This window comes from Elephantulus edwardii, unplaced genomic scaffold, assembly GCF_000299155.1.
Source record: "Elephantulus edwardii isolate Elephantulus edwardi_28Jun2011 unplaced genomic scaffold, EleEdw1.0 scaffold00256, whole genome shotgun sequence".
Lineage (NCBI taxonomy): Eukaryota > Metazoa > Chordata > Mammalia > Macroscelidea > Macroscelididae > Elephantulus > Elephantulus edwardii.
This window is the reverse complement of record NW_006400006.1, coordinates 3,949,092-3,961,494: the sequence shown is the minus strand read 5'-3', so window position 1 is coordinate 3,961,494 and position 12,403 is coordinate 3,949,092. Positions and strand designations below refer to the sequence as shown.

The following is a 12,403-nucleotide window of genomic DNA, read 5'->3' as shown; positions in this document are numbered from 1 at the left end:
CCACACTGCAGAAGCCCATGATCATATGAACTCTTTTTAACCAGTGATTGACAGATAAGAGTTTGCTTATTAATATTAAAATCACTATTCACTGATGTTATGATCAACGGCTGATGAATAGTGGCGATGGTCAAAGTGACAATTAGAGATACTTTGAAGAATCAAAATTTATTTTTATATATGTGGAGACATCAGCAGCTTTAGCTAAACAACATACTAATGAGATGTTGTCCCATTTTTGTCCCAGAAAAGAAGAAGGAAGAGAGTCTGGAGAACTTCCAACCAACACTCACCAATGAAGGTATATAAAGTCTGCAGTCTTAAACCCCTTTGTGGCCACTACTCAGTACACACTCGGGCTCCATGACTGTTCAGAGCTATTCTGCCATTTGTGGTGTCACACCCTGCAGAACTCACTGTTATGTACCTGTGACTACTTCCATCGCTCTGTGTTCCAATGATGTAAATCCTGCCTTTGGACTCTGCTTACCCAGCAGCTACCAAGGAAATCTCTGGCTTCTGGATGATTGTCAAGAGTCCTATGGCAAAGCCCCCATCTGCGAGTCTCCAACCTGTGAGCTCAAGATCTGCACCACAAATTGTGAATCAGCGAACAACTGCTTGTCCTGCGATTCTCCATCCCCGGACAAAGGACGAAGTGCCTGTGAAACAACTTACATCAAATCCAGCCCCCGAGGCAGCTCATGCCCTCAGACGAAGGGGTATGTATCCAACTGCTACACACCAGCTCGATATGCATCTAAAATCTGCCAGAAACTTCCTAATAACTACAACTGCTTTCGGCAACTTAACTACTTATGCAAGAGCCACCGACCAATAAACTGCTGCAGGCTGGGTAGCTTTGGGTATAGAAGCTTCCAAAATCTTGGCTATGTCTCAAGTGGCTTCTCACCATCATGTTATATTACCAGCAGCTTCCAACCCCAAAACTATTTAACAAAAAATGTCCAGTATCTGAGTACCAGACCTACGAGCTGCCGACCACTGAGCTATTTACACAGGACCTACAGGTCTCTGAGCTGTGTACCCAGTACCTTCCCACCTCTGAGGTATTTGTGCAGCAGTGTAAGACCTTGGAATTGCTATTGATCAAATAAGCATTTGTAGCAGCTGGAAATTACCTGCTGAGGTGGCTTATATGAAATATCTTCAATAATTTTTTTTGCTGGATCACGTTATATGCCTTAAGAACTTTTAGAATAACTTCAAATGCAACTCTGATGCTTTGTCACTACAACATTTATGGCTTATTGGATTTGTTTGTTGTTCTTTTATTTTTTGTTGTTGTTGTTATTCACTTTGTGTAGAAGACTGATCCTGAAGATAGTATTACTGTTTCCAAAACTGATTAAGGTAGATGCAGTGAAGAATCCATGCCAAATGCAACAACCATCACCAGCTTCCTTACGTAGCAGTCACAGTCTCTTGTCAGAGAGTATATTCATTAACTATGTTTTCTTGATAAGTACCGCTTCCTGAGTTGGATTCCAGCACATTCTTTTATATGCTTTCCCCCTCTCTACAATAACTTGTGGATTGCTAAGCAAGGACTGTGCAAATGAATGAAGAAATAACAATTAAGCATACTGATTTAAATTATTGCATCCTTTCCATACTGACTGATTATAAGGACATGCAACCATGAACGGGTGACTAGCTCAAACAGAAAACTTCCAGCAAATCTCTTGTAAGGAAGCCATAAAACATACAGTTCAATGGTGTTCATCATTTGTTCTCAATTAAAGAAAACAACAAAAATAACACTGGTTTATTTTAAAGGATCTGGTGTGAAAAACAATGTATACAAACTCTGTTAATAAACCAGTATAAAAAATTATTTATTGAAAAAATTACTGGTGGCCTAGTGATAAGAAGCTGCTCTATAATCATGGAGGCATGCAGTTTGAATTCACCAGTTGCCCCATGGGAGAAGAATGATCAGTCTCCTCCCATGCAATTAATAGCCTCTGAAACTCCCCTACTCTGGGGTCAGCTGTGGGTCAGTTCTACCTTGACAGTACACAACAACAACAATGTGGTTAGAGATATTAAGTGTTGAAGACCTTTATAATGTTTCATGGATGCATAGTTTTCTTAAAAATATTCCTCTTAATAAACACTTTTTTTCCTGGAATTGATGTTTTTATGTATCATTTGATATTTTAAAAAATGTATCAATATCACAGCTAATATGCACAGTATTGTGCAAAAGCCTGTGTTTTGCCATTTAATTTATAGTCTATATTAAAAGTATCAACATGCTGGAATAGAAAGTTCTAGGAGTTTTATTTTTATCCCTCTGTTTTTAACACATTAAATATTATGTTCCTTTTGGATATCTGTAGTTGACATTGACCTAGAAAATTATGGAAATATTTCTAAAAATAAATTTAATAAAAATAGTCTAGCATATTGAATATAATACTCTCCAGTCCTTCCCAAGTTAGGTAATAATTTACAAAATCGTTGCTCCTGCGTGCTGCATAGTATTCCATTGTGTGAAGGTATTATAATTTCTCAATCGATTCAAGTAAACTCATTCAGTCCCACAAGGACAAATATTGCATAAAACCATGATTGTAGAATGAGCATAAGGATCCAAGGGGGGGAGGGTAGAAGCACAGGGATGAGGATGTGCAGGGGGAGGAGGGATTAATCATGGGTTGAGGGGTGAGAGAAATTGGAAGAATCTGTTATCAAAATTGATATATTCAACTTTTGTAAATAAACTAGTCTTTAAAAAGAAAATATTGAATATATAAATACTCTCCTGCAATGTCTATTGATGAATTTTGTAAATAAGTTTTGAAAACATTTTTCTAGTTAATTCTCCAAAACAATGACTTCAACTTTTAAAAGTTGTAATCCAATACAAACCATATTTGTATGGAAAAAATAAAAGGATAAAAATAATATCCTCCCCCCCCAAGTACTAAACAGGTCTGACGCTACTTAGCTTCCTAGATCAGATGAGATTGGGTTAAGTGAACTAACTCAGTCCCATTAGGACAAATATTGCAGAACGAGTATGAGGATCCAAGGGGGGGGGCGGGAACAGAGGGGTAAGGATGGGCGGGGCGAGGGAGAGTTAATCAATGTGTCACACAGTTTGATCGGTGGGGAGGGAGTGATGAGAAAGGAAAGGATCTGGTGTGAAAAACAATGTATACAAACTCTGTTAATAAACCAGTATAAAATTAAAAAAAAATCCTCTCTAACTCTTCATGTAACATAAGGCAAATTTAATTTTTAAAATGAAATGAAATAATCACCAGAAATAGATGAAAATAGGGATTGCCAAGGTGAAGCTAGATCAATAATAGTCAGTGTGAAATGAAAATTCATGATATTAGGAGTAATTTATTTATTTATCCCTTCGTCTCACTTTGCACAGAAAGTTATATAGAAGAAAAATCACTGTAGTACTTCTTCTTGACCACGTTAAGAGCGAAACATGCCATTCCAATGTGAACTCAGTGAATTATCAGGGAATTCTATTTGTTGAAGACTTTTGTTTGTTTGTTTGTTTTGCTTTTTAATGGAGAGCATCCCCAGATTATAAAGGATATCTGTCCCTAAATATGTATTTGAGCCAAAATTATAAGGAAGTTAGAACAAGTAATAGAGTTTTAATTTAGCCTTGCTTTAGTACAAGAAATGGCTCTGAAATCTTATAAATTATTTGAAAGCTGCATGTGTAACAATTGAAGATGAATGTGACGAAGAATATGTAGCAAGTTGGGATTGGTTCAATCATTTTATGTGGTGGCTAATTTACATTAACATTAAAGAGTAAGTATGATTAGCCTGTAACTTGAACGTTCATAACCTTAGTATTGAGAAACATATGAGTGTCTTTAAAAACTAACTACTAATCATATAGAACCAATTTAATGCCTTCCAAACAGGAAGAGTGCTCAAGAATTTGAAAATAATTACTAGGTGCTCCAACTGATTATTCAACCGTTCAAACTAAACATACAGACATTCACTGGACAAACTTTAATAAAAAAACTATTATTTAAAACATTGAGTGAAACTGTGTAGAGATATTAAGATTTATAGACCCTGCTCTCAGGAAATAGAGAACAGAAACATAGTATTGTTTTTCCATTACTTTAAGCATAATATAGGAGTTTGAGAGGAAGAACAAAATACTATATCTAAGAGAAAAAATGAGAAACTACCTGGTGAGAAAATGACACTTGAATCACTCCTGAATAATGAAATATCTAGAATATGACTGTTCAATGGTAAGAATAGAAATGGGGGAGATTAATAATTCTGAAAAGGTATCAGATGGTGTGTTAAGCTGAGTTCTCTAAATACGTAAAAATAAACTTTGAGTTTATGTGCATATGTGGATGTGCTTGTGTGTATTCATTTACATGTATATATAGGTAGACAAAGAGATACAGAGCTTTGGTGTCCTAATGAGAAGGAAGTTGTTCTGCCATCTCAAAGTCAGGTGTTTTGAATTCACCACCTGTTCCATGCGAAAAAGTTGAGCAACCTGAGTTGGTAAAAACTTGAAGGCAGTGAGAGAGAAGAAGAAGGAATCGGAGATATGTCTTTGAAGAAAAAAGGTTCAAGCGCTTGTAGAAGGTGGCAAGTCCTAGGTCTATGGGTCAGACCTTAGAAAAGAATTGTATGGAGAATCTAATGATGTCAGGTCATTGGCAAGCAAAGGAAGAGACTATAGATTTCAGAGACTGACAAATAAAAGGTAATTAGTCTTTAGTCATCAGGGTGTTAGGCTGAGGGGTCAAGTCCAAAGACCATAAAGGTAGATGCAAGATCAGACAAAAATCTTTTCAGCATTGCCAGCAAGTCTATTAATATACTCCATATAATCCACTTCTCACAGAATTCCCATTCAGCAGATCTCTTCCCACCCGCCTCTAATCCTGCCTCATTAACATAATAGACACAAAGATGTACAACACATAAGATAGATGCATATTAAATTGAGGATTATGGTCTCGTTGACACACCATATGAGTCACCATAATTAGTTTGACCTTAATAAATATAAAGTCAGCAGAGAAATTTTGGGGGAAGATATAGGGCATTTTATTAAAGGTCTTGCTACTCTTCTGAAATAAAATAAACACAAAAACCCAATAAATAAAAAAGGAAATATTTGAAAATTTACTTTAAAGAAAAGAAAATATTCTGGTTAATATGAAGCACCTGTGAAGAAATTAAAAGTGCACCAAAAATGAGAGGAATATGTGCACATGTGTAACAAGATTATTGTCCATCATTAAGACAACTTTTTGTTGCATGCTAACAAATTAGAACTGAATCACAACTTGATCATCCAGTAGGACTTCAGAGGATGTAAACTGCACAGGATATTACCCATCTTTTCCCTGAGGAGCTGCTGGTAGATTCCAACTACATGCCTTTGGGTTGGCAGTACAACTCTTTACAACTGGACTACCAGAGGTCCCTATGAAAACTACTAGACATTTAAATATCTGTATCTTTTTCTTTCCCTCTCTCTCTTCTCTCTTCCTTTCTTTCCTCCTTCTCTTCTCTTTCTTATCTCTCTTTGTCTCTCTCTCTGTCTCTCCCTCTCGCTCTCTTGATAGAGATATAGAGATAGAGCTATCTATCTATCTATCTATCTATCTATCTATCTACCTACCTACCTACCTACCTACCTACCTATCCATCTATCTAGTTGCTGTTGTGTGCCATCAAATCAGACCCACCTCATAGCTGACCCTCCAGTGGGTTTTCAGAGGCAATAAATCCCACAGGAAAATATTGCCTGTCCTTCTACCTTGAGCAGCTGATGGATTCCACCTGTGTGCCTTTGGGATTGCTAGGTCACTAATATTAATTATATATATATGAAAAAAGAGTTGTTGTTGTTGTTGGTGGTGGTGGTGGTGGTGGTAGTAGTGTGTGTGTACCATCAGGTTGGAACCAATCCATAGCTGACAATTCAGTGCATTTTCAGAGGCAGCTAATCACATGCGAGGAGGTGGCACATTCTTTTTCCCTAGAGCAATTGGTGGCCTTGAACCATATCTTCTCTATTGTCATGTAGCTTCTTGCACCTAGGCCACCAGAGCTTCCTATCACAGGAATATCTTTCTATCTATGTTTCATTGACTGTGCAAAGACATTTGACTGTGTGGGTCACAACAAACTATGGCTGACTTTGAGGTGAATGAGAACTAGAACACTTGACTGTGCTTATATGAAATGTATACTAGGACCAGGAAGCAGCCTATAGAACAGAGCAAAGAAACACTGCATGGTTCAAAATCAGAAAAGGATTGTGTTAGGGATGCATCCTATCTCCACGTCTTTTCAATCTGTATGCAGAACAGATCATTTGGGAGGCTGAGCTTTATGAGAAGGAATGTGGTACCTATGTTATGCATACGACACAACTTTGCTTGCTGAAACTGAGGACAACCTGAAATGCTTGCTGCAGAATATCAAGGACTGCAGTCTTTAATATGGATTGAAGCTCAGCATCAAGAAAACAAAGATTCTCACCACTGGACCAATTGCTGGTACCATGATGGATGAAGAAAAGATTGAGGTCATTAACAAATACAGCTTGCTCGGCTCCACACTGCTGTACTAGCAGTGAGGAAATGAAAAGACAAACTACACTGAAAAAAATCTGTGGTCAAGAACATCTCCAGAGTACTGGAAAGCAAAGATATCAGTCTAGAGACTAAGGTGCACCTGATTCAGCTCATTGTCTTCACATATACATCAGACAGCTGGACAATGACTAAGGATAACTGAAGAAGAATCAATGCCTTTGAGTTGTGGTGCTGGAGAAGAGTCTTGAATATATCATGGACTGCCAAGAGAATAAATATTTTTGTCTTGGAGAGAGTAACACCAAGTTTATCCTTGGAGGCTAAGATTTTGAAGCCCCATCTCATAAACTTTGGACACATGGCCAGGAGTGACTGGTCTTTGGGGAAGAACATCAGGCTGGGAAGGGTGGAGGGCCAGTGCAGGGGAAGAGGACCTTGGAAGAGGTAGATTAACACTGCCACTGGGGTAATGAGGGTAGGCATGCTGGAGTCAGTGAGACTGGCTCAGGATAGGTCAGGCTTCAGCTTTGTTGTACAAAGGATTGCTATGAAATTTCAGGCTACTCACCAGCACATCACAGCAACAACAAAAATATACAATTAATGAAAGAGAAAATAATATTTGTTGATAATTATAAAACATAACATAAAATATAACAAAAGGTCACCAATTATTAACTTGATGTTCTTAACTGACAGCAAGTCTATCTGACACATAGTAACCCTTAATACAACAGAACAAAACACTGCACAGTTCTGTGCCACCCTCAGAGTCATTTTCGTACTTGGACTTATTTTTGCAGTCACTGTACCAATTCATCATGTGAAGGTCTTCCTCTTTTGCACTGACCTTCTATTTCACCAATCATGATGTCCTTTTCTCCAGGGACTTTGTCTTCCTGATAGCATGTCTAAAATGTGTAACATGAAGTCTTCCCATTCTCCCTAATAAGAAGAAGTCTGGCAATTCTTCTTCCAAGGCAGACTTTTTTATTATCCTAGTAGTCCATTTTGTTGTTATTATGTGCCCCTGAGTCATTTGTCATGCATAGCGACCCTATGTACAATAGCTCTGAAGTCTGCTCTATCTGGAGCCAATCTCACAATCTCTAAAAGACCTACCTCCATTACTTCAGTTACTTGTCAGTCCATCTCACCTAGGGTCTTCCTCTCCTGTGATGTCCCTCCACCTTTACATCTTTTCCCAAGGACTAGTCCCTTCTGGCCATGTGCCCATAACATATGAGAGCTTCAAAATCTTTGCCTCCAAGGAACAACTTAGTTTCACTCTTTCCAGGACAAATGTGTTTGTTCTCTTAGCAGTCCATGATATGTTCAATACTCTTCTCCAGCACTGCAACTCAAAGGCATCAGTTGTTCTGTAATTCTTAGTCATTGTTCAGCCCACTAATGCATAACAAGTAATTGTAGACCATGGCTTGGATCAGAGGAATCTTAGTCTCTAGACTGATATCATTTCTCTTCAGTACTCTGGAGAGGTCCCTGACATTAGACATTTCAAATACAGCTCTTCTTTTGATTTCCTGGCTCCTGGTACCAATTGTTGATTGTGAAGACAAGCAAACTGAAGCTGCTAACAATTCCAATCTCTTCTCCATCCATCATGATGCTGCCAATTGACTCAATGATGAGAATCTTTGTTTTCTCGATGTTGAGCTTCAATCTGTATTGAAGGATGGTGTCCTTGACCTGCTGCAGCAAATACTTCAGGTCCTCCTGGGTTTCAGCAAGCAGAGTTGTGTCATCTGCATAGCACAGGTCACTGATGAGTCTTCCTTCAGTCCTGATCCCACAATCCACATTCCACCTCATAAAGTCCAGCCTTCTAGATGCTCTGTTCTACATATAGACTGAAAAATTTATGGAGACAGGAGATAACCCTGACATATACCTTTTCTGATTTTGAACCATGCAGTGTTTTCTTGCTCTGTTCTGAGGACTGCCTCCTGGCCTGGACAGAGTATAGGTTTCACTTAAGTATAATGCAATGAAGAATTTTATGAAACAGTATGTTCTCAAGAGGCAATGGTGAAGAAGGAGGTAGTTCAATCAAGATCCTCTGAAGAGATTACAAAAAACAAGGCCCCAGGAATTGATGGAATATTAATTGACATATTTCAACAAATGGATACAGCCCTCGAAGTGTTCACTACATTGTGCGAGGAAACTAGAGTATGACCACCTGGCCAACTGACTGAGAACAATCCATATTTATTTCCATTCCAAAAATAAGGTAATCCAACAGAGTGTGGAAATTATCAAATAATGTCACTAATATTACACGCAATCAAGATCCTACCAGGGATTATCTGAATACAATTGGAACAGTACATCGACAAAGAACTGCTAGATATGCAAGCAGGGTTTAGAAGAGGTTATGCATTAAGGACATTGTAGCCAAAGTCAGAAGGATCTTAGCTGAAAGCAGAGAGTACCAGAGGAATGTCTATCTGTGTAATCTGACATATTAGTAATTGTTGAGCTGCTGGAGGATATCCAGAGAACATCTTCCATGAAGAATGCAGAAGACCATTACAAAAGCTGAAGAGGAAGAAAAGACCAAGAGAGATGTCAGATGAGTCTCTAAATATTGCATTAGAGAGCCTAGAAACCAAAGATAAAGAAACAAATCAAGATATTAAAGAGCTGAACAGAAAATGTCAAAGGACAGCTTCAGATGACAAAGCAATATACTGTAATGAAATGTGCAGAGAGCTGGAGTCAGAAAATCAAAAGGGCTGAACTAGCTCATCATTTCTTAAGCTGAAGGAATTGAAAACCAAATTGGGCAAAGTGTTAAATGATTCAAGAAGCATTAAAAGAAGATAGAAGGAGTATACAGAGTCACTGTACCAGGAGGAATTGGCTGACACAGAATTTCATGAAATAATGTATGAGCAAGAGCCTGTGGTAATGAATAAGGAGGTCCAAGTTGTTCTGAAATAATTGACAGAAAACAGGGCTCTAGAAGTTGACGGCATACCAAATGACATATTTCAACAAACAGGCACTGCCCTGGATGTGCTAAGTTGTGCCAAGAAATCTGGAGGACAGCCAGCTGGACAACTGACTGGAAGAGATCTATATTTTCTGTCATTTCAAAGAAAGGTGACCCAACAGAGTTTGGACATTATCAAACAATATCATTAATATCACATGCAAACAAGATTCTGCTAAAAATTATCCAAAAACAAGAGCAACATGTCAACAGAGAATTGCCAGATGTGCAGGCTGATTAGAAGAGCTAATGTTAGATGTATCTTGGCAGAAAGCAGAAAGTACCAGAAGAATGTCTATCTGTGCTTCATTGACTATACAAAAGCTTTTGACTGTGTGGATGACAACAAGTTGTGACTGACTCTGAGAAGAATGGAAATCCCAGAACATTTGATTGTGCTTATGTAAAACCTATACTTGTACCAAGAAGCAGTCATCAAAACTGAGCAAGGAGACACTGTGTGGTTCAAATAGAGAAGGGCATCTGCAGGAGTGTATTCTGTCTCCATACCTTTTCAATCTGTATGCAGAACAGATCATCTGGGACGCTAGGTTGTATGAGGAGGAATGTGGTATCAGAATTAGTGTAAGATTCATCAACAACCTGCATTATGCAGATGTCACAACCCTGCTTGCTGAAAGTGAGGAGGACCTGAAAGTGCTAGCTGTAGAAGGTCAAGGACTGCAGCCTTCAATATGGGTTAAAGCCCAACATCAAGAAAACAAAGATTGTCACCATTGGGCCAATTGACAGCATCAGTATGGGTGGTGAAGAGATTTAGATAGTTAATAGTCTTAGTTTGCTTGATTCCACAGTCAACATTCTTGGTACCAGCAGCCAGAAAATCAGGAGACAAATTAATTGCATTGGAAAAGTCAGCTGTCAGGGACCTCTCTAGTGTACTGAAGACCAACGACATAATGCTGGAGACTAAGTTACGCCTGATCCAGGATATAGTCTTCACAGTTGCACGCTATGCTTTGGAGAACTGGACAGTGAGTAGGGATGACAGAGAATAGATGCCTTTGAACTGTGTTGCTGGAGAACTGTGCTGAATATTCCATGGACTGCTAAAAGAATAAACCAGTTTGTCCTGGAGAGGGTGAAGCTGGGCTGCTCCTTGGAAGCAGGGATTCTGAAGCCTCATCTGACATAGTTTGGGCATGTTACAAGGAGGAGCAAGTCCTTAGAGAGGGACATCACATTTGGGAGAGTAGAGGGACCATGCAGGAGAAGAAGACCCTTGATGAGATGGATTAGTTGAGTGATTGGGGTAGTGGAAACTAGGTGTGTTGGAGACAATTAGATTGGCACAGGATAGGGAAGGGTTTAGGGCTCTTGTACACAGGGTCATTATGAGTCACAAGTGACTCGATGGCACATAACAACAACAACATCATAATTCAAATGTATTAATTCTTCAGTCTTTCTCATTCATTGTCCACCTCATCCAAGCCAGGATCTTTTCAATTACTTTCTATTTACCTGAATGTTGGAAACTAATACAGATGATAGAAGAATAATCAGTATCTTTGAGTTGTGGTATTGAATAATAGTACTGAATATCCAATTGACAGCCTAAGTTAAATATACAAGTCTATCTGGGAGGACTCAACAGTTCATGGCAACAACAAAATCAACAGTATATACACTACAGAAACATTCACTCAAGCTTTATAATACTAATTTCAGCCAAACTATTTGTATTGAAAAATTGGAAATAATGGAAAAATATTTTCTAAGAGTTTGTTAATTAAACTACAATGCAGTTATATTACTAATAAATACTGAAGAATAATTAAAAGGAATGATATAAATTCATATTAATTGATATGGTAAAAGATAATACTAAGAAAAAAGATTTTTAAGTTGTGATATTCTTCACATGAAATGTGTGTGTGTGTGTATATATATATATAAAGAAATTTTCTATTTAGCTATGTGTTATATAGATACATGTATACAATGTTAGAAATAACTACAAAAAGAAAAATTATTTATGGACTTTTTGACAGTTTGAGAAATTAGAGTTGATAATAGTCAAGACATTTTTAATTAACAGTGGTGCTTTGATTATTGACATATTTAAAATAATAACAGAAAATAATAGAAAGTTATCGCCATTCTACGATATTAACAATGCCAATAACCTCAATCATGTTATTTTTTGTTTGTTTGGTTCATATAATTATTTTTACAAAGATAAAGCCAAATAATGAGAGGACTAGGAACATCCCTTAAAACAATGAGAAAATCAAAAGAAGACAAAGTCATTGCAGTAGCGTCAATACTCATTCCTTCAGTAGACAGAGAAATATGACCTTTGACAGTGTACCTACTATAGACTAGGCCATCAGAGCTCCCAATGACTGAAGAGTCATATTATAAATCTTCACCAAGAAAGAACTCACCTCAAACTTCAAAAGAAAGGGAAGATGAAAAGGAAAGCTACTTGGAACATTTATTCTACTTCTTGTCATAGTGTAAAGCAGAGGAATGCAAGAGCTCACACCGAGGGGAAAGTCTTCCTGATGGCAAAGGCTGAAGTTGGGGTTTTAAAATCTCAAGACAAGGCTGAACTCCAGGCATAGAGAAAACTTGACAAAGTGCCAAGTTCTCTCAACTACAATTTATATATTTACACAGTACACTGCTATAACTTCTAGGCACACAAAGAAATTGTCAGCCTTCAGTTAAATATGCTCTTGAGTCAGCCACTCTGTGTTAGAGTCTAAGACATGGGTGAATTTCAGTCAGGTGAAATTCAATTCGACTTGGGGAAACTACT

The 12,403-nt window shown here is 37.9% G+C and overlaps 1 protein-coding gene across 1 annotated transcript in view; it reads left to right on the top strand.

Annotated features, from left to right (window-relative positions):
- Positions 1-363: 363 nt before the first annotated feature.
- Positions 364-12,403, top strand: part of LOC102848355 (keratin-associated protein 24-1-like) — a 50,110-nt gene continuing 38,070 nt past the window's right edge. The window contains exon 1 of the mRNA XM_006899425.1: positions 364-1,086. Within this exon, the coding sequence (XP_006899487.1) occupies positions 364-1,086 (723 nt within the window). The remainder of the gene's footprint in view (positions 1,087-12,403) is intronic.